The sequence below is a fragment of the Theropithecus gelada genome, chromosome 16, assembly GCF_003255815.1.
Source record: "Theropithecus gelada isolate Dixy chromosome 16, Tgel_1.0, whole genome shotgun sequence".
Classification (NCBI taxonomy): domain Eukaryota; kingdom Metazoa; phylum Chordata; class Mammalia; order Primates; family Cercopithecidae; genus Theropithecus; species Theropithecus gelada.
The window spans coordinates 63894984-63918769 of record NC_037684.1 but is presented as its reverse complement, the minus strand read 5'-3'; the positions used below and the strand labels follow the sequence as shown (position 1 = coordinate 63918769).

Genomic DNA, 23786 nt, shown 5'->3' with positions numbered 1-23786 from the left:
CCAAGCTCTGAAAAGTTTTTGGGGGTGTGGGGAAGGCAGGGGACACTGGGCAGGCATCGTAGGTGCCCTTGGTGGGGGCCTGGCAAAGTCGATGTCAAAGCGAAGTCGGTCTTAATGAAAGAGTGTAGACAACTCTGGATGGTAATCAGGAATCCTGGAATCTAGGGCAGGCTGGGGAAAGAGAGGTTGGGGGCCCAGTGTCCTGGAGAGGGTGGGGTGGAGGGAGGAGAGAAAAGCCAGCTCCGGGGAGATTCCAGGGACAAAAGGTCAGGATGTTGGCACTTGGAACAATCCCCTTGGTGGGTACCCAGGTGCATCCGGGCTCTCTAACCCCCCTCCCTGCTGGCTCGCACTCCACAGGCCTCCACAGGATGACTTCTTTTCATTATTCAGGTCTCTGCTCAAGTGACTTCCCTGACCACCCAGCTAATGTTGCCCCTCCCCTCCCCCTCCTATTATATTACAGGATTTTATTCCCTTTATTGCTCTGAGCACTATCTGAAATAATCCTGCTTATTTATTTGTGTTCTTGTTTGTGTCTACTTCCCCTCTACCATATTATAAGTTCCATCAGAGCGGGGATGGTATTTGTCCTTTTCTTTTTTTCTTTTCTTTTTCTTTTTTTTTTTTTTTTTTTTGAGATGGAGTCTCGCTCTGTCGCCCAGGCTGGAGTGCAGTGGTGTGATCTCCGCTTGCTGCAAGCTCCTCCTCCCGGGTTCACGCCATTCTCCTGCCTCAACCTCCCAAGTAGCTGGGACTACAGGTGCCCGCCACCACACCCGGCTAATTTTTTGTATTTTTAGTAGACATGGGGTTTCACTGTGTTAGCCAGGATGGTCTCGATCTCCTGACCTCATGATCTGCCCGCCTCCGCCTCCCAAAGTGCTGGGATTCCAGGTGTGAGCCACCACGCCTGGCCTGTTTGTCCTTTTCACCAACAAATCCTCAGTATCTAGGACAGTGCCTGGTACTAGCAGATGCTCAGGTGGCCTAGGTTAACCCTCAACATCAACAAGGGGCCAGAGTTAAATTTGATGCCCTCTCCATGCTGAAGACTCCGCTATAAGCCCTGCTGGCTGGGTGGAGGCAGTTGTAGATCCTGAGAGAGCCTATAGGGTCAAGATTAGGAGAGGTACAAAGTGGGGCTTGGGATTTGTGTCTTCTACCCTAGAGACTCCTCAGGGCCTCCTTACCCCGGGGTCATTTAGGTCCTGGCTGATCCCTGCAGAAAGGGACAGCAGCTCCAGTGAGTGACTCAGCCTGCTGCCTGGGTTACTGGTGAAAAGATTCTTGTAAGAAACTAGGAGGCTTGGGTACTGGGATTCTCATGGGGGCTAGAGATGAGGTATGCTTTAACCTAATGGTTCTTTTTAAGTTTTTTTTTTTTTGAGACAGTCTCACTCTGTCACTCAGGTTGGAGTGCAGTGGCGTGATCTCAGCTCACTGCAAACTCCACCTCCTGGGTTCAAGCAATTCTCCTACCTCAGCCTCCTGAGTAGCTGGGATTACAGGCACCCGCCACCACATCCGGCTAATTTTCGCAGTTTTAGTAGAGATGGGATTTCACTGTGTTGGCCAGGTTGGTCTCAAACTCCTGACTTCAGGTGGTCCGCCCGCCTCGGCCTCCCACAGTGCTGGGATTAAAGGTGTGAACCACCCCACCTGGCTAACCTAATGGTTCTTGAGAGGAAAGAGGATGGAGGGCTTGAGCCCAAGGGCTCCTTAGTAGGCTGGGAGCTTTGGACTAGGACACAGGGGTTCCTAAGGGGGCTGAAGACTGGAAGCTGGGGGCGGGGTGGGGGCTAGCGGCTTGGACACGAGGGTTCCCCAGGGAGGGATGCTGGGGCACCAGCATTCTCCAGAGGTCTGTGGTTGAGAGCTGGGTCACCGTATTCTTTGAGGGCAGAGATATTCCCGAATCTGTCTGTTTTTACCAGCTGGGACCAGCACAAGCCAGTTCTTGCTTAATGGAGTAGAGACAAATTCGTCTGTGAACGCAGCAAGTGGACCAAGACTAGGAGAGAGAGGCGACTTTCTCCCTGTGCTCTCCTCCCTTTCTCTTTCTCCCTGCCTCCACCCCTTTTTCCAGAACCCCTACCCGCATCTGTCTGTGACCCTCTCACGCCCCCTGCTGCTCCTTCCCTGGGCAGCAATGGCCAGTCCAAGGACCAGATGACTGAGATGTCAAAATCCCATCTCTTTTCTTCCTCCTGATCCCTCTGGACCAGCCACAGAGGCAGGAAACTGGAGTCTCAAAGGGAGTAACTTCTGCGGAATGAGGTGGGTCCTGGCTTCCAGAAAGTGACCTGTATCCAGAGTATGTCTGTCTGTCGGGGTTTTTGCTGGGATCTCAGCCTAAGAAGTCCTCATTTCCACCCGGACGCAATGGCTCGCGCCTGTAATCCCAGCACTTTGGGAGGCCGAGGCAGGAGGATCACCCAAGGTCAGGAGTTCTAGACCAGCCTAGCCAACATGGTGAAACCCCATCTCTACTAAAAATACAAAAAATTAGCCGGGGGTGGTGGTGCACGCCTGTAATCCCAGTTACTCGGGAGACTGAGGCAAAAGAATCGCTTGAACACAGGAGGCAGAGGTTGCAGTGAGCCAAGATCATACCATTGCACTCCAGCCTGGGCAACAAGAGCAAAACTCTGTCACAAAACAAAACAAAACAAAAAAAGAAGTCCTCATTTCCTCAGAGAACCTCTCCTTGACGTTCAGACTAAGGCCTCCTAGTCTCCATGTTTTATTTTTCTTTTCTTTTCTTTTCTTTTTCTTTTTTTTTTTGAGACAGTCTTGCTCTGTTGCCGAGGCTGGAGTGCAGTGACGTTATCTCGACTCACTGCAAGCTCTGCCTCCCGGGTTCACACCATTCTCCTGCCTCAGCCTCCTGAGCAGCTGGGACTACAGGCGCCCACCACCACACCCGGCTAATTTTTTTTGTATTTTTAGTAGAGACGGGGTTTCACCACGTTAGCCAGGATGGTCTCGATCTCCCGACCTCGTGATCTGCCTGCCTCGGCCTCCCAAAGTGCTGGGATTACAGGCGTAAGCTACTGCTCCCAGCCAGTCTCCATGTTTTCACAACTCTCTGATTCTCCTTTATCAGTGCTTCCAACTATCCACTTATTAGTTAGTCTTTGATGGATGTCTGCTTCCCTATGGGACTGTGGGCACCAAGAGGGTAGGAACCAGAGTGTTTGTGCTCATCAAGACAACTCAATGCTTGGCACAGTGCCTGGTACGTTGCTAGTGCACAGTGAATGTTTGTTGAATAAATGAATAATAAGTAACTTTCAAAGGGGGTTCTTAGGTGGAGCTTTAATGGGAAGCGTCAGTGCCATTGCCTGGGCTCTGGGGACAGCTGTGAGTCCAGATCTCATGGCTTCTGTTCAGGGCCCTGTCCACATCCAGCCTCTGACCTTGTGCCCAAAGGCCATGCAGGCAAAAAGAGGTGGAAGAGTCTTCTCCTAGAGGGAGGTAGTGCGAAGGTGGCATTAGAAGAGTAAGGTGGCTCAGATTCAGAATCTTCTCCCCACTTTTCCACTCCTTCAACCTGAGTTTTCAGAAGCACTACCTCCCACTGCCCGCTATCTTCTTCTTGTGGCCTATTCTTCTTCCCTCCCAGAGGTTTCCTTCCCCTCAAAATGTGCCCCCTTCCTTGAGCTGTTTCCAATGGTGTGCTCATGAACTTGAACATCATTCTCTCTTACCTGGTAAAGCCCCCAGGAAGAGACGCCCTTGAGGCTTGGCCCAGAGGTTAAGGAGGGAAGCCAAGCCTAAGGGAGGCAGGGCAAGGACCTCCATCTTTGGTCCTTGGCTCAAGACCACCCTGGACATACTCAGCTTCAGCTGAAGAGGGAGTCCCAAGACCAGGGGCAGATCCATCCCTGGGCCCGACCCAGAAGACAGCACCACCTTCTGCAGAGTGTGTGGGAAAGGGACGATAGAGAGGGAGGGAAGAATGAGCAGGGACTACTGACTGTGGCCTCACCCCTAGCTGCCTTAATTCTGCCTCTTCGCTATGCCTCCACCTACTGGCCATTTTCACCACTTAAATCCTGCCCTAATTTTTTTTGGCTTGACCCTTTTTGAAACCACACCTACCCCAAGTAAATAAACAGTCTAAGTCAAAACTGTTTGCTTGCTGTGGGCAGCTTCAAGATATGTCCCTCGCCCCTACCACCCACCTGAGTGCCATCCGTAAACCTTATTTTTATTTTATTTTATTTTTTGAGACGGGGTCTCACTGTGGTCCAGGTCAGAGTGCAGTGGCACCATCATATATCACTGCAGCCTCAAACTCCTGGGCTCAAGTAAACCTCCTGCCTCAGGCTCCTAAGTAGCCAGGGCAGCAGACATGTGCTACTATGCCTGGCTAATTTTTTTTTTTTTTTTTTTTTTTTTGACAGAGGTCTCTGCTATGTTGCCCAGGCTGATGTCAAACTCCTGGCCTCAAGTGATCCTCTGGTCTTGGCCTCCAGCACCTGGGATTACAGGCATGCACCACCATGCCTGGCTAATTATTAATGAAAAACAATTTTGTGGAGCCAGAGTCTTGCTATGTTCCCTGGGCTGGAAGTCTTCCTAATATTGACATTTTGGACTCCCCTCTTCCCTCATTGCTCCAGGCTCCACTGAATACAGGCAGCGCCCCATTGTCCCCCTTTACTTGATCTTGAAGGTGGAGACTGAGCCAAGATGGGTTCTCCGGTGTCCCAAGAGAAAGAAGGTGGCCTGAGCCTGCTGCCTGCTTGAGTCCCAGGTCCAAAGAGAAGGCCCAGGGCTCTGCATGAGGCTGGGGAATGTCTGTGGAGAGAAATGATTATCCTGAGGCCTCAAAGCTGGAGCTTCAAGGAGGAAAGGGGCCAGTGGTGGAGGGAGACAGAGGCAGGCTGAGCTGGCCAGGGTGGGAAAAACACACTCCAAGGAAATCTACCTTGGAGATTGAATTCTGCATGAGTCCCTGGAGGGAGAAATATCCCGGGATTTGATTCTACATCACAGCTTCTGAGGCTAGTGGGGGCAGATGCTGAGATCTCGGCCTGTTTGTCCAGCCAGGAATCCCGGCGCAGGCAGCCATCCAGGGCAGGAACTAGCTGGAGTGTGACAGAGGTAAGATATGGGGATGTAGAAATCAGGGCATCGGAGCCCCAGTCCTGGCCACTCTGCCCTCAGTTTACTCTCTTCCGAGCATTTGGCCTCCCTCTTGCAGCTCTCAACCCATCCCCTCTCCCTAAAATCTTGGACTTAGATTCCCATGGCCACCCACCCAGCAGTGCTTTACGGAGCCTTGGCTAGGGTTCCACCCCTGGGATGTAGTTACCGGCAACCGAAGGTTGGAAGCGGGGAAGAACAGCCCCCCAAGCGCAATCCTCATGATGGGATGGCGTTTGCTGGTCAGGGGCCCAGAAACCTGTCTCAGGCGCAGCACCTCCTCCCCATCCACCTTCAGTAGCACAGAGTCCCCATCCATCTTGACTTCCACCTGCAGGAAGGTGGGAAGCAGAATCAGAGGACCCTGGGATCTGTCTCTGCCACCTTCCTGTGAGGCAACCTAGTACTATAGTGGAAAGAACATGCCTTAAAGAAGCAGCTAGCATCCTTGGCCGTGGGTCAGTCAGGTCTTGTCACTTATGTACTGACTGAGCTTTAGAATTCCCATCAGAAAAGATGGGGCCAAGAATAGCTACTTTGTGGGAGTTCCTGTGGATTAAATGAGATGACAGTGGTAAAGGGATGCCCAATAACTTGGTTTCGTTCCCTTTCCTCAGACCAGCTCCAGACATCCCTCCCTTGAGGACCAGAGCTAGCTTACCTGGTGCCATCTCCCGTCATCCAGTCGTGGTCCAGCACCCACCGTAAGCTGGGCCCAGTAATTGTGCAGTTGGATCTCAGGCCTGCCGTCCCGAAGTCCCAGCATAAACCAGTCATCCTTAGGGTTGGTATCCCCATAAAAAATCACTCCCTCTGGGTCCCAGGTTCGAACCTCAAAGGAGGAGGAGGTTCTGGAAGGACTCAGAAGGAAAAGATTGTGTATGTCATGTGCCCTTTGAGAGCCAGTGAGGGTTTGGGGACACGGTGTTCACAGATAAGGAAAGGAAGACAGGGAAAAGAGAACAGCTGATGGAGACGGGGCAGAGCCAGGGGACTGGGTCAAGGGCTAGGTCAACCCCATACTTTGTGATCTTGGTGAGGTCAAAGGTCATGACAGCGGCAGGCTCTTGTCCTGGGCCATTGCTGAGGTGGACAGCCGGAGGGTCCTGGGCCCTCTATCAGAAAGAGAAAACAAACAAGGCTGAGTAGGGACATGTCAGAGACAGACAGAGGGAGAGGCCCTGCTACAGGGCCAGAGGAGGAGAGAAGGGAAGACTGCATGAACTGAGAGCCCTGTCCCGCTCCTGCACCTGGGTGGGGAGAACAGGTCTCAGGGCCCATCCCTGGTGGGTGTGATGCAGTAGTAGCAACAGCAGCAACAGCAGCCGGCGCGAGGTGGCCATTGGGCCTCTGCTCTCCATAATCAGCCACTGTCCACTCGGCGGCTCAGACAACTCTTGGGAGAATGTGTAGAGGCAGGCAGCCTTGTGTGTAGGCGGTGGAGGGTTAAAGGTTGCCCGGGGGGAGGGGGTAAAGGAAACAGGGGCACTGACCCTTGACCCCTGCCCAGGGGCCCAGTCACAAGACCCAGCTACCACCCCTCTGGGGATCAATGGGGTGAAGGACAGAGTCCCCTCCACTATCATCCTCCACTGCCTAGAAAATTTCTGAACTGGGAGAGGATATTCCATCTCCCCTCTCCTCCTCTAGGGCCTGGTCTAGGTCCTCCAAGATTTCCGTCCACGTGGGGAGGCTGCATTCACAGGCCTGTGGTCTAGAGACAGTCCTGCCCTGCGTCCCAAGTAGCATCCTGTATCAGGACTAGAAATGAGATAATGGAATCCTAAATTTCTAGCGGAGTGACCTTGGGCAAGTCACTTCACCTTTGTGCTTCAGCATTCTTGTCTGTAAAATGAGGAAAATAATATTTTACAGGGTGACTGTGAAAGAAGTTCATTGAGAAAATGCAGGCACAGTGCCTGGCATCTGGTCTGAACTCCTCCCCCAGTCTTTTCCCAGGCCTCTGAGGCCTGTCTGCCAGGAAGGTATTGTCTGGGTGTATGATTCAGTGAATATTAAGAAGGGACCTACCCCCGCCTCCCAGTTATCTTCCCTTATCCATTTATTACGGGGCCTAAACAGTCTAGCAGTAGAAATTCATCACCCACTCCCTGACCCACTTTATTTTATTTTATTTTATTTTATTTTAGACAGAGTCTTGTTCTGTCACTCAGGATGGAGTGCAGTGCCGTGATCTCGGCTCACTGCTGCCTCTGCCTCTCGAGGCACCCTCTCAAGCGACCCTCCTATCTCAGCCTCCTGAGTAGTTGGGACTACAGGTGCACGCACCACCATGCCCAGTTAATTTTTTTGTATTTTTAGTAGAGATGGGGATTTCACCATGTCGGCCAGGCTGGTCTCAAACCTCTGACCTCAAATGATCCGCCCACATCAGCCTCCCAAAGTACTTGGATTACAGGCGTTAGCCACAAGGCCCAACCCTCCCTGACCCATTTTATTTTATTTATTTATTTTGAGATGGAGTTTCACTCTTGTTGCCCAGGCTGGAGTGCAATGGCACAATCTCGGCTCACTGTACCCTCCACCTCCCAGGTTCAACCAATTATCCTGTCTCAGGATCCCGAGTAGCTGGGATTAAAGGCATACGCCATCACACCTGGCTAATTTTTGTATTTTTAGTAGAGAGGGGATTTCACCATGTTGGTCAGTTTGGTCTCAAACTCCTGATCTCATGTGATCCACCTGCCTCTGTCTCCCAAAATGCTGGGATTACAGGCGTGAGCCACTGCGCCACCCCGTGACCCATTTTAAAATGCAAATGACAGACCGGGCTCGGTGGCTCACATCTGTAATCCCAGCACCTTGGGAGGCCGAGGCAGGCAGATCACTTGAGGTCAGGAGTTCCAGACCAGCCTGGCCAACATGGTGAAACCCCATCTCTACTAAAAATACAAAACTTAGCCAGGTGTGGTTGCCCATGCCTGTAATCCCAGCTACTCCGCAGGTGAGGCAGGAGAATCGCTTGAACCCGGGAGGGAGAGGTTGCAGTGAGCCGATATCGCACCACTGCACTCCAGCCTGAGTGACAGAGTGAGAATCCGTCGGAAGGAAGGAAGGAAGGAAGGAAGGAAGGAAGGAAGGAAGGGAGGGAGGGAGGGAGGGAGGGAGGAAGGAAGGAAGGAAGGAAGGAAGGAAGGAAGGAAGGAAGGAAAAAAAAAAAAAAAATTAGCCAGGTGTGCCGGTGCGCGACTGCAGTCCCAGCTACTCCAGAGGCTAAGGCAGGAGGATCGCTTGAACTCGGGCGGTGGAGGCTGCAGTGAGCGGAGATCGCGCCACTGCACCCCAGCCTGGGCGACAAAGCAATACTCCATCTCCAAAAGTAAATAAATAAATAAATAAAACATTTAAAAAATGCAAATGTCGCCGAGATGTAACACTTCATCCTACTCAAGAGCTGCAGGAAACAGCTTTCAGAGCTGGGGGTCTTAAGGCTTACCCAGGGTCTGGGGGGCTGAGTGAGCCTGAGGCTAAAGCAGGTTATCACCGCATACGTCAATTTAAAAAGCACTGCCGGGGAGCCTTTGAACCACGGGGTAACTCGATCGAGGTTGGGACACCCAAACAACCGCAAGGAAGCCGCCGCACTCCAACCTTGACCTCTACCCAGGGGCCCAGTCACAAGATCCAGCTGTCGGGGGTGGGACTTGGGGGGGCGGGGCTGCGTCTGTTCTCCAAGCTGATTGGCTGACGGTTGTGCCCCCTGCTGCGACAGAATTCGAGGGGGTGGGGCTTTGCCCCGCAGTGAGGACCTCCTCGCTGGCCCACTCTCTCCGCCCTGACTGCACCGGAATCCCAGCCCCACTTCGCAGGCCGCTGCTACCCCGCCGTCCCGGCCACTCCCGCCACCCCGCTCTCCCAGGCTCTTCAGGATCCAAGCTTGTAGGCCCTTTAAAGGGTCTTGTTGCCGTTTGCGGGGCTGTGAGACTTTGGTCCTAGACAGTGCGGATCCGGATGGCTTCCGTGCGGATCCGAGAGGCCAAGGAGGGAGACTGTGGAGATATGCTGAGGCTGATTCGGGTGAAGAGAGGAGAGAGGGGAGAGGGCCGGAAACCAGGGGGTCAGAGTGACGCGGCCAGAGCGGGGGCGCAGGAGGCGGGGGCGGGGGGAGGGGCTCGCCTTGGGACCCTGCTCGGGGAGCAGCGGGGCCCTTCTGCCCAAATCCAGCCTCCGTACCCACGCCTTAGGAACTAGCCGAGTTCGAAAACCTCTCGGATCAGGTGAAGATCAGTGAAGAAGGTGGGGACTCAGCGCCCAGGTTCTGGCGGAGGCTGGGGAGGAAATGAGGGATGGGTTCCCCAGGCGACAGCTCCAGGCTGGGCATAGACCCAGGTCCTCTTTCTCTATCTCTTTGTCACAACTCCAATCTCGGCAGCCCTGAGAGCAGATGGCTTTGGAGAGAATCCTTTCTATCACTGTTTGGTAGCAGAGATTCTTCCAGCGTCCGGGGAGCTACTGGGTAAGAGCAGCTGGGCCTTAGAAGTCCACCTCTCCAGCCGTCCTCAGAGGTCTCCCCACAGGCTCCCAGAAGCCGTACTCCTCTTTTCTCTCTCTCAGGGCCCTGCGTGGTGGGCTATGGAATATACTACTTCATCTACAGTACATGGAAGGGACGCACCATTTATCTGGAGGATATCTATGTGATGCCGGAATATCGGGGTACTGGACAGAAGCTGAGGCGGGAGTGGGAACGAAGCACCCCACACACCCCACCATCATCCCCGGTCCCCAGATCCCAGCCTGTGTCCTTTTCTGATTCCCTTCAGCTCAAACAATAGATATTTTTTGCCTCTTTCTCTCCATAACAGGTCAAGGGATTGGTTCCAAAATAATCAAAAAGGTGGCTGAGGTGAGGAGAGGGGTGGGGGTGACAAGTGAGGACCTAAAGAAGCAAGGGTATATGGAGGGGGAGGACCCGGGTTGAATGAGGGAGGGAGAAAACCTTTTCCTTTTTTGACCCCAGAAAAGTTAGTGATGTCTTCTCCCACAGGTGGCCTTGGATAAGGGCTGCTCCCAATTCCGCCTGGCTGTCCTGGACTGGAACCAGAGGGCCATGGACTTGTACAAGGCCCTAGGAGCCTGCGATCTGACGGAAGCTGAGGGCTGGCACTTCTTCCGCTTTGAAGGAGAGGCGATGAGAAAGTTGGCAGGAAAGTGACACCATCCCCAGGGGGATCTCTCTCTTGAGTTTCTCCTTCCCCACCAGCTCAAGCACTCTTCAGAAACTATTTCCACAAACACTGACGCTGAGGCCTCCCTGGAGGAAGGAGGGTTGGGGGTGCCTATCCTCAAGTACTGGAAGAGTAGAATTGAGGGAGAGACCTTTCTTCCTTGTTGAGGGTGAAAAATAAATAAGAATTGCATGACCTGATGTGGCGTTGGGTCTTTTCTTCTCTTTTCTTTTTTCCTTTTTTTTTTTTTTTTTTTACAGAGTCTCTGTCCCCCAGGCTGGAGTGCAGTGGCGTGAACTCAGCTCACTGCAACCTCTGCCTCATGGGTTCAAGCAATTCTTCTGCCTCAGCCTCCCGAATAGCTGGTACTACCGGTGCACACCACCATGCCTGGCTAATTTTTGTATTTTTAGTAGAGACGGTGTTTCACCATGCTGGCCAGGCTGGTCTGTAACTCCTGATCTTGTGATATGGCCGCCTCAACCTCGCAAAGTGCTTGTATTACTGGTGTGAGCCACTGCGCCCAGTCCAAAGTCCTTTTTTTTTTTTTTTTTTTTTTTTTTGAGACGGAGTCTCGCTCTGTCGCCCAGGCTGGAGTGCAGTGGCCGGATCTCAGCTCACTGCAAGCTCCGCCTCCCGGGTTCCCGCCATTCTCCTGCCTCAGCCTCCCAAGTAGCTGGGACTACAGGCGCCCACAACCGCGCCCGGCTAATTTTTTGCATTTTTAGTAGAGACGAGGTTTCACCGTGGTCTCGATCTCCTGACCTTGTGATCCGCCCGCCTCGGCCTCCCAAAGTGCTGGGATTACAGGCGTGAGCCACCGCGCCCGGCCAAAGTCTTTTTTTAGTTTTTTTAATTTTGTGTCCCCAAGCTGGAGTGCAATGGTTGGATCTTGGCTCACTGCAACATCCGCTTCCCGGTTTCAAGCGATTCTCCTGCCTCAGCCTCCTGAGTAGCTAGGATTATAGGCACCTGCCACCACATGTTAATTTTTGTATTTTTGTATTTTTATCAGCCCACCTCAGCCTCCCAAAGTGCTGAGATTACAGGCGGGAGCCACCGTGCCCAGCCCAACAGTCTGTATTCTCAATCTGGTGTGCCCGACAAAAGCTCACACCTGGCCGGGCTCAGTGGCTCATGCCTGTGATCCCAGCACTCTGGGAGGCCGAGGCAGGTGGATCATCTGAGGTCAGGAGTTCAAGAGCAGCCTGACCAAGATGGCAAAACCCCATCTCTACTAAAAATACAAAATTAGCCAGGCATGGTGGCAGGCGCCCATAATCCCAGCTACTCGGGAGGCTGAGGCAGGAGAATCGCTTGAACCTGGGAGATGGAGGTTGCAGTGAGTCAAGATCATGCTACCGCACTCCAGCCTGGGAAACAAGAGCAAAACTCCATCTCAAAAAAAAAAAAAAAGCTCATGCCTGTAATCCCAGCATTTTGGATTTTGGGAGGCTGGTAAATTGCTTGAGCCCAGGAGTTCAAAAGCAGTCTGGTCAACATAGCAAAATCTCGTCTCTACCAAAAATACAGAAAAAGCCAACACACAATGGCGTGGTACTCTAGGCCCAACTACTGGGGAGGCTGAGGCACGAGAATCGCTTGATCCCAGGAAGTAGAGGTTGCAGTGAGCCAAGACCACGCCACTGCACTCCAGCCTGAGTGACAGAGCAATACCCAGTCTCAAAAAAAAAAAAAAAAAAAAGGCTGGGCGCGGTGGCTCAAGCCTGTAATCCCAGCACTTTGGGAGGCCGAGACGGGCGGATCACGAGGTGAGGAGATCGAGACCATCCTGGCTAACATGGTGAAACCCCGTCTCTGCTAAAAAATACAAAAACCTAGCCGGGCTAGGTGGCGGGCGCCTGTAGTCCCAGCTACTCGGGAGGCTGAGGCAGGAGAATGGTGTAAACCCAGGAGGCGGAGCTTTCAGTGAGCTGAGATCCGGCCACTGCACTCCAGCCTGGGTGACAGAGCAAGACTCCATCTCAAAAAAAAAAAAAAAAAAAAAAAAAATCTCAATAGTTTGAGAGGTTGAGGGTGGAGGATCACTTGAGCCAGGAGTTCAAGACCAGCCTAGGCAATATGGGCAAGACTACATCTCTACAAAATTAGGCCGGGTGCAGTGGCTTATCCTTATAATCCCAGCACTTCGGGAGGCGGGCAGATCACTTGAGGTCAGGAGTTCGAGACCAGCCTGGCCAACATGTAGAAACCCCATCTCTACTAAAAATACAAAAATTGTGGCCGGGCGCGGTGGCTCAAGCCTGTAATCCTAGCACTTTGGGAGGCCGAGACGGGCGGATCACGAGGTCAGGAGATCGAGACCATCCTGGCTAACACGGTGAAACCCCGTCTCTACTAAAAAATACAAAAACCTAGCCGGGCGAGGTGGCTGGCGCCTGTAGTCCCAGCTACTCGAGAGGCTGAGGCAGGAGAATAGCGTAAACCCGGGAGGCGGAGCTTGCAGTGAGCTGAGATCCGGCCACTGCACTCCAGTCTGGGCGACAGAGCGAGACTCCGTCTCAAAAAAAAAAAAAAAAAGAAAAAATACAAAAATTAGTTGGGTGTGGTGGCACCCATGTAATTCCAACTACTTGAGAGGTTGAGGCATGAGAATCGCTTCAACCCAGGTGGCAGAGGTTGCAGTGAGCTGAGTTTGTGCCACCACACTCCAGCCTGGGTGACAGATGGAGACTCTCTCAAAAAACAGAAAATGGCTGGGCTACAGTGGCTCACGCCTGTAATCCTAGCACTTTGGGAGGCCAAGGTGGGTGGATTACCAGAGGTCAGGAGTTTGAGACCAGCCTGGCCAACATGGTGAAACCCTGTTTCTACTAAAAATACAAAAATTAGGCCGGGCGCAGTGGCTCAAGTCTGTAATCCCAGCACTTTGGGAGGCCGAGACGGGCGGATCACGAGTTCAGGAGATCGAGACCATCCTGGCTAACACGGTGAAACCCCGTCTCTACTAAAATACAAAAAAAATTAGCCGGGCGAGGTGGCGGGCGCCTGTACTCCCAGCTACTTGGGAGGCTGAGGCAGGAGAATGGCGTGAACCCGGGAGGCGGGGCTTGCAGTGAGCTGAGATCCGGCCACTGCACTCCAGCCTGGGCAACAGAGCCAGACTCCGTCTCAAAAAAAAAAAAAAAAAAAAAATTAGCTGGGCTTGGTGGTGCATGCCTGTAATCCCAGCTACTCAGGAGGCTGAGGCAGGAGAATCACTTGAACCTAGGAGGTAGAGGTTGCAGTGAGCCGAGATTGCACTACTGCACTCTGGGCGACAGAGCAAGACTCTGTCTAAAACAAACAAACAAACAAACAAAAAAACCCAAAGGAAACAAAAACTAAATAAATAAAATTTGCCCAGGTCAGTAGCAAATGCCTGTAGTCCCAACTACTCAGGAGTCTGAGGTGGGAGGATCACCTGAACCTTAGAGGTCGAGGCTGAAGGGAGTCATGTTTGCACCACTGCAATCCAGCCTGGGTGACAGAGTGAGATCCTGTCTCAAAACAAAAACAATAATAGGTTGGGTACAGTGGCTCACGCCTGTAATCCTAGCATTTTGGAAAGCCAAGGTGGGTAGATTAATAGAGTCCAATAGTTCAAGACTAACCTGCGCAACAGGGCAAAACCCTGTCTCTGCAAAAAATACAAAAACATTAGCTGAGCGTGGTGGCAAATGCCTGTAGTTCCAGCTACTGGGGGGCTGAGATGGGAGGATGGCTTGAGCTCAGGAGGTTGAGGCTACAGTGAACTGAGAACCTGCCAATGCACTCCAGCCGGGGTGACAGAGCAAAGCCTTGCCTCAAAAAGCAAACTTTAATCACTAATGCAGAAGATAAAAGAGTATAAACTAGGAAACTTAATACTCCCAACATTTTGTTTGTTTGTTTGAGATGGTGTTTCGCTCTTCTTGACCAGGCTGGAGTGCAGTGGCACCATCTCACTCACCACAACCTTCGCCTCCTGGGTCCAAGCAATTCTCCTGCCTTAGCCTCCTGAGTAGCTGGGATTACAGACACACGCCACCACACCCGGCTAATTTTCTATTTTTAATAGAGATGAGGTTTCTCCATGTTGGTCAGGCTGGTCTCCAACTTTGATCTGCCTGCCTCAGCCTCCCAAAGTGCTGGGATTACAGGCATAAGCCACAGTGCCCAGCCAATGCTTCCAAAATTTATCTTGTTCCCATCTTGTTTTGTCTTTGGTTTTCAGAGTTTATGTTTTTAATGTTATTATCTTCACCTTGGTCCCAGATCTTACTAATATTCATAGAATATCTTTGCACTCCATCACACCTGTAACCCCAGCACTTTGGGAGGCCGAGGCAGGTGGATCATGAGTTCAGGAGATTGAGACCATCCTGGCTAACACAGTGAAACTCTGTCTCTACTAAAAGTACAAAAAAATTAGCTGGGCGTGGTGGTGGGCGCCTGTAGTCCCAGCTACTCGGGAGGCTGAGGCAGGAGAATGGCGTGAACCCGGGAGACGAAGCTTGTAGTGAGTCGAGATCGGGCCACCGCAGTCCAGCCTGGGCGACAGAGCAGGACTGCGTCTTAAAAAAAAAAAAAAAAAAAAAAAAATTTCCTCACTCTTCCAAGGCAACCACTCTCAACTGAGTTTTGTTTTGTTTTGTTTTTTTTTTTTTTTTTTTTTTTTTTATTTTTTTTTTTTGAGATGGAGTCTCGCTGTGTCACCCAGGCTGGAGTGCAGTGGCGCGATCTCGGCTCACTGCAAGCTCCGCCTCCCGGGTTTATGCCATTCTCCTGCCTCAGCCTCCGAGTAGCTGGGACTACAGGCGCCCGCCACCACGCCCGGCTAGTTTTTTGTATTTTTAGTAGAGACGGGGTTTCACCATGCTAGCCAGGATGGTCTCGATCTCCTGACCTCGTGATCCACCCGCCTCGGCCTCCCAAAGTGCTGGGATTACAGGGTTGAGCCACCGCGCCCGGCCCGTTTTGTTTTTTTGAGACAGAGTCTACTTTATCTCCCAGGCGGGAGTGCAGTGGTGAGATCTGGGCTAACTGCAGCCTCTGCCTCCTAGGTTCAAGTGATTCTCCTGACTCAGCCTCCCAAGTAGCTGGGATAACAGGCATGTGCTACCACGCCCGGCTAATTTATTTATTTTTTTGAGACAGAGTTTCACTCTTGTTGCCCAGGCTGGAGTGTAATGGTGTGATCTTGCCTCACTGCAACCTCTGCCTCCCAGGTTCAAGTGATTCTCCTGCCTCAGGCTCTTGAGTAGCTGGGATTACAGGCACGTAACTGCCTAATTTTTATATATTTTTTAGTAGAGATGGGTTTTCACCATGTTGGCCAGGCTGGTCTCAAACTCCTGACCTCAGATGATCTGCCCGCCTCAGCCTCCCAAAGTGCTGGGATTACAGGTGTAAGCCACCATGCCAGGCCCATAGTTTTTGTGTTTTTAGTAGAGATGGGGTTTCTCCATGTTGGCCAGGCTGGTCTTGAAATCCTGGCCTCAAGTCATCCTCCAGCCACATAAGTGATAATACATTTGCCCACATGGGGATGAAATCCACAACCTTGGTGTTAGCACCTGGCTCTAACCACCTGAGCTAACTGGCTATTGCAAATGTTGTGTTTTGTTTGTTTGTTTGTTTTGTTTTGTTTGTGACTGGGTCTTGCTCTGTTGCCCAAGCCAAGTGCAGTGGTGTCATCATAGCTCACTGCAGCCTTGACCTCCTGGGCTCAAGTGATTCTCCCACCTCAGCCTCTCAAGTATCTGGGATTACAGGCGGGTGCTATCAAGCCTGGCTAATGAAAAACAAATTTTTGGCCGGGCATGGTGGCTCACGCCTGTAATCCCAGCACTTTGGGAGGCCGAGGTGGGCGGATCATGAGGTCAGGAGAGCGAGACCATCCCGGCTAACACGGTAAATCCACCTCTCCACTAAAAATACAAAAAATTAGGCAGGCGTTGTGGCGGGCTCCTTTAGTCCCAGCTACTCGGGAGGCTGAGGCAGGAGAATGGTGTGAACCCGGGAGGTGGAGCTTGCAGTGAGCCAAGATCATGCCACTGCACTCCAGCCTGGGTGACAGAGCAAGACTCCGTCTCAAAAAAAAAAAAAAAAAAAAAAGAAAAGAAAAAGAAAGAAAAACAAATTTTTGACTGGGCATGGTGGCACATGCCTATAATTCTAGCACTCTGGGAGGCTGAGGCAGGTGGATCACCTGAGGTCAGGAGTTCGTGACCAGCCTTACTACCATGGTGAAACCCTGTCTCTACTAAATATAAAAAAATTAACCGGGCATGGGGGCTCATGCCTGTAATCCGAGCTACTTGGGAGACTGAGGCAGGAGAATCATTTGTACCTGGGAGGCAGAGGTTGCAGTGAGCCGATCGCACCATTGCACTCCAGCCTGGGCAACAAGAGCGAAACTCTGTCTCCAAAAAAACCAAAAAAAAATTATTAAGCTGGGCACTGTAGTTCACACCTGTAATCCCAGCACTTTGGAAGGCTGAGGCGGGCGGATGACTTGAGGTCACGAGGTTGAGACTAACCTGGCTAACATGGTGAAACCTGTCTCTACTGAAAATAGAAAAATTAGCCGGATGTGGTGGTGAATGCCTGTAATCCCAGCTACTTGGGAGGCTTAGGCAGGAGGATCTCTTGAACCTGGGAGGCAGGGGTTGCAGTGAGCCAACATCGTGCCACTGCACTCTAGCCTAGGCAACAGAGTGAGGCTCTGTCTCAAAAAAAAAAAAAGCAAAACAAACAAACAAACAAAAAACCACATTCTTTATTGGAGGCTAGGTCTCACTATTTTGCCCAGGCTAATATTGGACTCCAGAGCTCAAGCAATCCTCCCACTTTGGCCTCCCAAAAAGGGAGGATTACAGGTATGAGTCACCACACCTGGCCAGTATTACTACCTCTTGATGTCTCTTTTTCTTTTTCAATTTTTTCAATTTTTTTTTTTTTTTTTGAGAGGGATAAGGGGTCTTTATTTTTTTAGAGACAGGGTCTTTTTCTGTTGCCTGGACTGGAGTACAGTGGCACAATCCTAGCTCACTGTAACCATGAACTCCTGGTCTTAACTGATCCTCTTGCCATGACCTCCCAAACGGCTGAGATTACAGGCACGTGCCACTGCTCTTGGCCTCACTTCTTGAGGTTGAGGCTGAAGTGAGGCATGTTTGCACCACAGCACTCCAGGGTTTTTTGTTTAGGCATTAGCTATTGGCTTTGCACTGTGGAAGATGAGAAGCTAGCCCTTCAGAACAAGGATCATTGAGGTTAAAAAAAAAAACAGAGAAGCCCTTTTTTTCCAATCGACCTGTCACCCCACCTCCACTTCCCATCCTCCTGTGTTTAGTGTTTACTTTTTTTTTTTTTTTGAGACAAAGTTTCATTCTTGTTCCCCAGGCTGGAGTGCAGTGGCATGATCTCAGCTCACTGCAACCTCTGCCTCTCAGGTTCAAGCAATTCTCCTGCCTCAGCCTCCCGAGTAGCTGGGACTATAGGCACCCACCACCACGCCTGGTTAATTTTTGTATTTTTAGTAGAGACGGGGTTTCACCATGCTGTTCAGGCCGGTCTTGAACTCCTAACCTCAGGTGATCCACCCGCCTAGGCCTCCCAAAGTGCTGGGATTATAGGCATGAGTCACCATGCCCAGCCTCATTATTATGATAATTATATGAATACACGTATGATCCATGTGGATAGTCACAATTCTTTTTCTTTCTTGTACCATTTTTGTTTTCCCTGGAATTTATAACTGCTTTGTCCTCTCTGTTTGCTTAGTTTCCTGTGTACTCTAATTTATTCCCAAATTCTCCCTTAATTAATCTCTCATAAAGATATACAAACACTTAGGAATTTCAATCTACTTCATTTTGAAGAATTTCTCAAAAAGCCCTTCGACCTGCTCCAGTCCAGAGAGAAAATCTTGAGGCTGCGCTGTTGGGATCTCCCTTCACCTTCATCCTGGGGATCCCCTTTGCCTCTCTCTTGTGTTGACGTTCTGTTGCCTGGAACCTGCGTTTCCTCTTTCTAGGTTTACTCTTATTTTGATGGAGCTTTTTGAGAAAGGGTACCGGGAGGTAAATTTGTTGGGACTTTAAAAGTCTGAAAATGTCTGTTCTATTCCTGTACTTAATTGAGATTGGGGGCCAGGCGCAGTGGCTCATGCCTATAATCCCAACGCTTTGGGCGGCTGAGGTGAGCGACTCACCTGAGGTGAGGAGTTCGAGACCAGCCTGGCCAACATGGTGAAACCGCGTGTCTACTAAAAATACAACAACAACAGAAAAACCAAGCCAGCTGTGGCGGTGGGTGCCTAAAATCCCAGCTACTCAGGAGGCTGAGGCAGGAGAATTGCTGGAACCTGGGAGGCAGAGGTTGCAGTGAGCTGAGATCATACCACTGCACTCCAGTCTGAGTGATAGAGCAAGACTCTGTCTCAACAACAAAAAAAATTGAGAGTGTGGCTACGTATAGGAAACAAGGTTGGAAATAATTTTTTTTTTTTTTGAGACAGAGTCTTGCTCTGTCACCCAGGCTGTATATAGTGCAGTGGTGTGATCTCAGCTCACTGCAACCTCTGCCTCCCGGGTTCAAGAGATTCTCCTCCCTCAGCCTCCTGAGTAGTTGGGATTATAGGCACACGCTACCAAAAATGTGTGGCTCATTTTTGTATTTTTGAGACCAGGCTGGTCTCAATCTCTTGACCTCAGGTGATCCACCCACCTTAGCATCCCAAAGTGCTGGGATTACAGGCGTGAGCCACCACACCCGGCTAATTTTTGTAGTTTTGGTAGAGACAGGGTTTCACCATGCTGCCCAGGCCGCTCCTGAATGCCCGAGCTCAAGTGATCTGCCTGCTTCAGCCTCCCAAAGTGCCAGGATTACAGGCGTGAGCCACTGCACCTGGCCTTGGGAAATTTTCTTGCATAATTATTACTATTGATTTGAGATGATTTTATCTTCCCAGATAATTATATCTGTTATCACTTTCTGGAATTCTGGTTATTCAGATGTTGTATCCCATGGACTAATCCTTTAATTTTCTTATATTTCATTTTCCTTTCTTCTATCGCCTTTATTTTTATTTTTAATTTTTATGTTTTCAGATGGAGTCTTGCTCTGTCACCCAAACTGGAGTGCAGTGGCGCAATCTTGGCTCACTGCAACCTCTGCCTCCTGAGTTCAAGTCATTCTCCTGCCTCAGTCTCCTGAGTAGCTGGGACTACAAGCGCATGCCACCATTCCCGGCTAATTTTTGTATTTTTAGTAGACATGGAATTTCAACAGACTGGTCTTGAACTCCTGACCTCAGGTGACCTCAGGTGATCCACCAGCCTCAGCCTCCCAAACTGCTGGGATTACAGGTATGAGCCCTGTGCCTGGCCATGTTTGCAATATTAATAATTATTATAAATATTAATAATTTTTCCAGTGTCTTTCTTCTGCCATCACACTATGAAATAAGACATTTCCAGGTCTGTTTGTCCCCACCATTAAATACAAAAATTTAAAAATTAGCCAGATGTGGTGGCTAAGTTCAAAGGGCAAAAAAAAAAAAACTTAGTATAATTCATCACCTTGGCCGGGCGCGGTGGCTCAAGCCTGTAATCCCAGCACTTTGGGAGGCCGAGATGGGCGGATCACGAGGTCAGGAGATCGAGACCATCCTGGCTAACACGGTGAAACCCCGTCTCTACTAAGAAATACAAAAAATAGCCAGGCGAGGTGGCGGGCGCCTGTAGTCCCAGCTACTCGGGAGGCTGAGGCCGGAGAATGGCGTGAACCCGGGAGGCGGAGCTTGCAGTGAGCTGAGATCCGGCCACTGCACTCCAGCCTGGGCTACAGAGCGAGACTCCGTCTCAAAAAAAAAAAAAAAAAAAAAAAAAAAAAAATAATAATAATAATTCATCACCTTATTTTCTAAACCTTTATCTCCTATGTTATGTCCTCCATGATTGGCATTACCATTTACTCTAATCCAAGAAGTGAATGGAACATAGGACAACTCCCAGAATGTGAATTTTTCCTGCTATTACCATTATTTCATTACAATTTTTCCTATTTTGAATTTCCCCGGAATTATTTATTATTTATTATTATTATTATTATTATTATTTTTGAGACAGAATGTCACTCTTGTTGCCCAGACTGGAGTGCAATGGCACAATCTCGGCTCACTGCAACCTCTGCCTCCCGGGTTCAAGCAATTCTCCTGCCTCAGCCTCCGAGTAGCTGGGTTTACAGGCATGGGCCATCATGCCCAGCTAATTTTTGTATTTTTAGTAAAGACGGGGTTTCTCCATGTTGGTCAGGCTGGTCTCAAACTCCCAATCTTAGGTGATCTACTCGCCTCGGCCTCCCAAAGTGGTGGGATTACAGGTGTGAGCCACCGCGCCCGGGCACTATTATTATTGTTATTACTATTTGTCGTTGTTGTTGTTGAGATGGAGTCTCGCTCTGTCGCCCAGGCTGGAGTGCAGTGGCGCGATCTCCACTCACGCAACCTCCGCTTCCTGAGTTCACGCCATTCTCCTGCCTCAGCCTCCAGAGTAGCTGGGACTACAGGCGCCCGCCACCACGCCTGGCTATTTTTTTTTTTTTGTATTTTTAGTTGAGATGGAGTTTCACCGTGTTAGCCAGGATGGTCTCGATCTCCTGACCTCGTGATCCGCCCGCGTCGGCCTCCCAAAGTGCTGGGATTACAGGCGTGAGCCATCGCACCCTGCCATTATTATTATTATTATTATTATTTTTTTTTTTTTTTTGAGAGGGAGTCTCGCTGTGCTCCCAGGCTGGAGTGCAGTGGCGTGATCTCGGCTCACTGCAAGCTCCACCTCCCGGGTTCACGCCATTCTCCCGCCTCAGCCTCCCAAGTAGCTGAGACTACAGGCGCCCGCCACCACGCCCGGCTAGTTTTTTGTATTTTTAGTAGAGACGGGGTTTCACCATGTTAGCCAGGATAGTCTCGATCTCCTGACCTCGTGATCCACCCGCCTCGGCCTCCCAAAGTGCTGGGATTACAGGCTTGAGCCACCGCGTCCGGCTTATTATTATTTTTTAAGTTTCACTCATTGCCCAGGCTGGAGTGCAGTGGCGTGATATCCGCTCACTGCAACCTCCATCTTCCTAAGGTTCAAGTGATTCTCCTGCCTCATCCTCCCGAGTAGCTGGGACTCCTTCCGAGTAGCTGGAACTACCACAGCTAATTTTTTGTATTTTAGTAGAGACGGGGTTTCACCATGTTGGCCAGAATGGTCTCCATCTCCTGACCTCGTGATCCGCCCGCCAGTGATCTCGGCCTCCCAAAGCGCTGGGATTACAGGCGTGAGCCACCGCGCCCGGCCTAATTTTTGTAGTTTTAGTAGAAACGGGGTTTCGCCCTGTTGAGGCTGGTCTCGAACTTGGGGGCTCAAGTGATCCACCCGCCTGGGCCTCCTAAAGTGCTGGGATTACAGGAGTGAGCCACAGCGCCCCCGGCCGAAACTATTCTACTATTCTTAAAACTTTCTTTCGTTTCTTTCTTTCTTTTTTTTTTTTTTGAGACAGAGTCTTACTCTGTCGCCCAGGCTGGAGTGCAATGACGCGATCTCGGCTCTCTGTAACTTCTACCTCCCAGGTTCAAGTGATTCTCCTGCTTTAGCCTCCCGAGTATCTGGGATTACAGGCGCGTGCTACCACGCCCGACTAATTTTTGTGTTTTATTAGATGCGGGAGTGGGGTGGTTCACCATGTTGGCCACGCTGGTCTCGAACTCCTGACCTCAGGTGATCCGAGGACCTCAGGTAATCCACCCGCCTTGGCCTCCCAGAGTGCTGGGATTACAGGCGTGAGCCACCGCGCCTGGGCAAAACTTTCATTGTATCACAATCTCTTCAAGACAAGAGCTATGACTTAAATCTACTACAGCACAGTTACAGATTCTTAAAAGATAGGCGATGCTTGCGCGCAGACAGTAAAGCTCAGCGCGTGCGCACCGAGCACCTTTTTCCTTGCGGCGACTCCTCTTCTTTTTTTTTTTTGGAGCGTGCGCACCAAGAAAGACAAAGGTGGAGAAAGTGACCAAGCAGTCGTTCAGGCGCATGCCCATCCCTAACTTGTCCGAGCCCGGTGGGGCAGGCGGCGGCGGCGTGGGTGTGGCCTGAGCGCTGTGTGACTGTGCGGCCGCCGCCCAATCGGACTGAGCGAGCCCGGCCCCTCCCTCCCTCTGATTGGTTGGTTCTCAGGGTTGTGGGGCGCGGAAAGGAAGAGACGGGGCTGCTGGGCTGTAGGGCGGTGGAGAAAGGAGGCTAATTTTGTTCTGCGCAAGCGCGAGCAAGCGACCAGGAGGGGGCGTGAGAGAGTGAAAGGGAATGTGGAAGCCCCGATGCGCTGGCTAGCGCTAGCTGGGGCTCTAACCTTGACGCCTGCGCCGTGGCCCTCGGGGCCCCGCGCGCAGCGGGCGGGTGCCCGGTGCGCCTGCGCAGTAGGAGGCGGTGGCAGGGGGAGGTGGAGGCTGTGGAGCGGCAGCGGCAGCAGCGGGTCCCGGGACTGAGGCAGCAGCGGGGGCGGCGGCAGGCGGAAGCTGAGGTGACGAAGGCAGCGGCGGCGGCGGCCGTTTCCCTCACGGTGGCGGAGACCAAGGCGGCGGCGGCGGACGGGGAGCGGCCCGGCCCCGGCCCCCTGCTCGTTGGCTGTGGCAGGGCCGCCGTGGGGCCGGCCCGGCTCCCGCCCCCCGCGGCTCCCCCTCCGGCTCCTCCTCCGGGGAGACGCCGGGGGCCTGGCCCGGCCCGCACTCAGACTGCTGCTGCAGCCGCCGCCGGGGGAGTCGGAGGCGGTGGCGGCGCCATGGGCGGCCTGGCCTCTGGGGGGGATGTGGAGCCGGGACTGCCCGTCGAGGTGCGCGGCTCCAACGGGGCCTTCTACAAGGTGAGACGGCGCGCCGACTGGGGACGCCGGTCCTTAGCCCCCTCCCGCGGCCGGAGCAGGAACGCGTGGGGCGGGATCGAGCTTCTGGAGCTGAGTCCTGGCCCTTAGAATCTTAGACCCTTGCTCCCACCCGCAGCCTTCCCTGAGAGACCTCTTGGAGTGAACCTGTTCCTTTTATTTTTGACCCCTTTACTGCACCTGCTTCTACCCCCATCTCAGGGAGAATGAACTTCAGGCCATTATTGTCCCTGGCTTGGCGCTCCCCGCTCCCCAGGAGAGACCCCTTTACCCAGCTTCTAATTGACTGTTTCCGTTGTCTGATGGAAGACATACCTTAGACCTTAATCACATCTTCCCCACGGTCCAGGCACATGGAGAATTGTCTTTCTTCTGCACGGTCCCCTTGGGAAGGCCCCCTCTGTCCCATATCGGATCCTTTCATCTTCCTCAGAGAGGCCTCTGCCTACTGACTCTGGAACACTCACCCCACTTTCAGCTTATATTCCGGTTCCCAAGCCAAGGAGAAATGGTCAGATCCATTTA

General features: G+C 51.7%; 3 protein-coding genes across 12 annotated transcripts in view; 2 read left to right on the top strand and 1 right to left on the bottom strand.

Moving 5' to 3' along the window:
* Window positions 1-3290: 3290 nt before the first annotated feature.
* SHBG (sex hormone binding globulin) lies at window positions 3291-23738 on the bottom strand. 9 transcript variants are annotated; one of them, XM_025362972.1, is made up of 8 exons: window positions 23577-23738; window positions 6181-6270; window positions 5819-6008; window positions 5327-5488; window positions 4940-5099; window positions 4673-4809; window positions 3714-3921; window positions 3291-3470 (listed from the first exon to the last, which is right to left on the bottom strand). In XM_025362972.1, exons 2-8 carry the CDS (start codon window positions 6207-6209, stop codon window positions 3322-3324), a joined length of 1035 nt encoding a protein of 344 aa, XP_025218757.1. In that variant the 5' UTR covers window positions 6210-6270; window positions 23577-23738; the 3' UTR covers window positions 3291-3321. The 9 variants fall into 9 exon arrangements, with proteins under 9 accessions (XP_025218757.1, XP_025218759.1, XP_025218762.1 ...); XM_025362974.1 differs by lacking the exon at window positions 23577-23738 and adding an exon at window positions 8615-8791 and having other exon boundaries at window positions 6181-6272; XM_025362977.1 differs by lacking the exon at window positions 23577-23738 and adding an exon at window positions 6408-6597 and having other exon boundaries at window positions 5327-5434; window positions 5857-6008; window positions 6181-6272.
* On the top strand, window positions 8889-10546 carry SAT2 (spermidine/spermine N1-acetyltransferase family member 2). 2 transcript variants are annotated; one of them, XM_025362995.1, is made up of 6 exons: window positions 8889-9195; window positions 9363-9414; window positions 9551-9634; window positions 9733-9834; window positions 9984-10024; window positions 10166-10546. In XM_025362995.1, the coding sequence occupies exons 1-6, from the start codon at window positions 9130-9132 to the stop codon at window positions 10331-10333; spliced, it is 513 nt and encodes a 170-aa protein (XP_025218780.1). In that variant the 5' UTR covers window positions 8889-9129; the 3' UTR covers window positions 10334-10546. The 2 variants fall into 2 exon arrangements, with proteins under 2 accessions (XP_025218780.1, XP_025218781.1); XM_025362996.1 differs by lacking the exon at window positions 9733-9834.
* FXR2 (FMR1 autosomal homolog 2) overlaps window positions 22793-23786 on the top strand; it is a 29373-nt gene continuing 28379 nt past the window's right edge. Inside the window, exon 1 of the mRNA XM_025362964.1 lies at window positions 22793-23243. Coding sequence (XP_025218749.1) covers window positions 23163-23243 — 81 coding nt within the window. The 5' untranslated portion in view covers window positions 22793-23162. The remainder of the gene's footprint in view (window positions 23244-23786) is intronic.

Excerpts from the sequence above, each read along its gene's own strand:
- SHBG (XM_025362970.1), bottom strand. The coding sequence starts at position 6,518 with ATGGAGAGCAGAGGCCCAATGGCCACCTCGCGCCGGCTGCTGTTGCTG. Across the intron at positions 5,489-5,818 it reads ATGACGGGAGATGGCACCAG|GTGGAAGTCAAGATGGATGG; the intron begins GTAAGCTAGCTC and ends ACCTTCCTGCAG. Across the intron at positions 5,100-5,326 it reads CTTCCAACCTTCGGTTGCCG|CTAGTTCCTGCCCTGGATGG; the intron begins GTAACTACATCC and ends GTCACACTCCAG.
- SAT2 (XM_025362995.1), top strand. The coding sequence starts at position 9,130 with ATGGCTTCCGTGCGGATCCGAGAGGCCAAGGAGGGAGACTGTGGAGAT. Across the intron at positions 9,415-9,550 it reads GGTGAAGATCAGTGAAGAAG|CCCTGAGAGCAGATGGCTTT; the intron begins GTGGGGACTCAG and ends CAATCTCGGCAG. Across the intron at positions 9,835-9,983 it reads TGTGATGCCGGAATATCGGG|GTCAAGGGATTGGTTCCAAA; the intron begins GTACTGGACAGA and ends TCTCCATAACAG.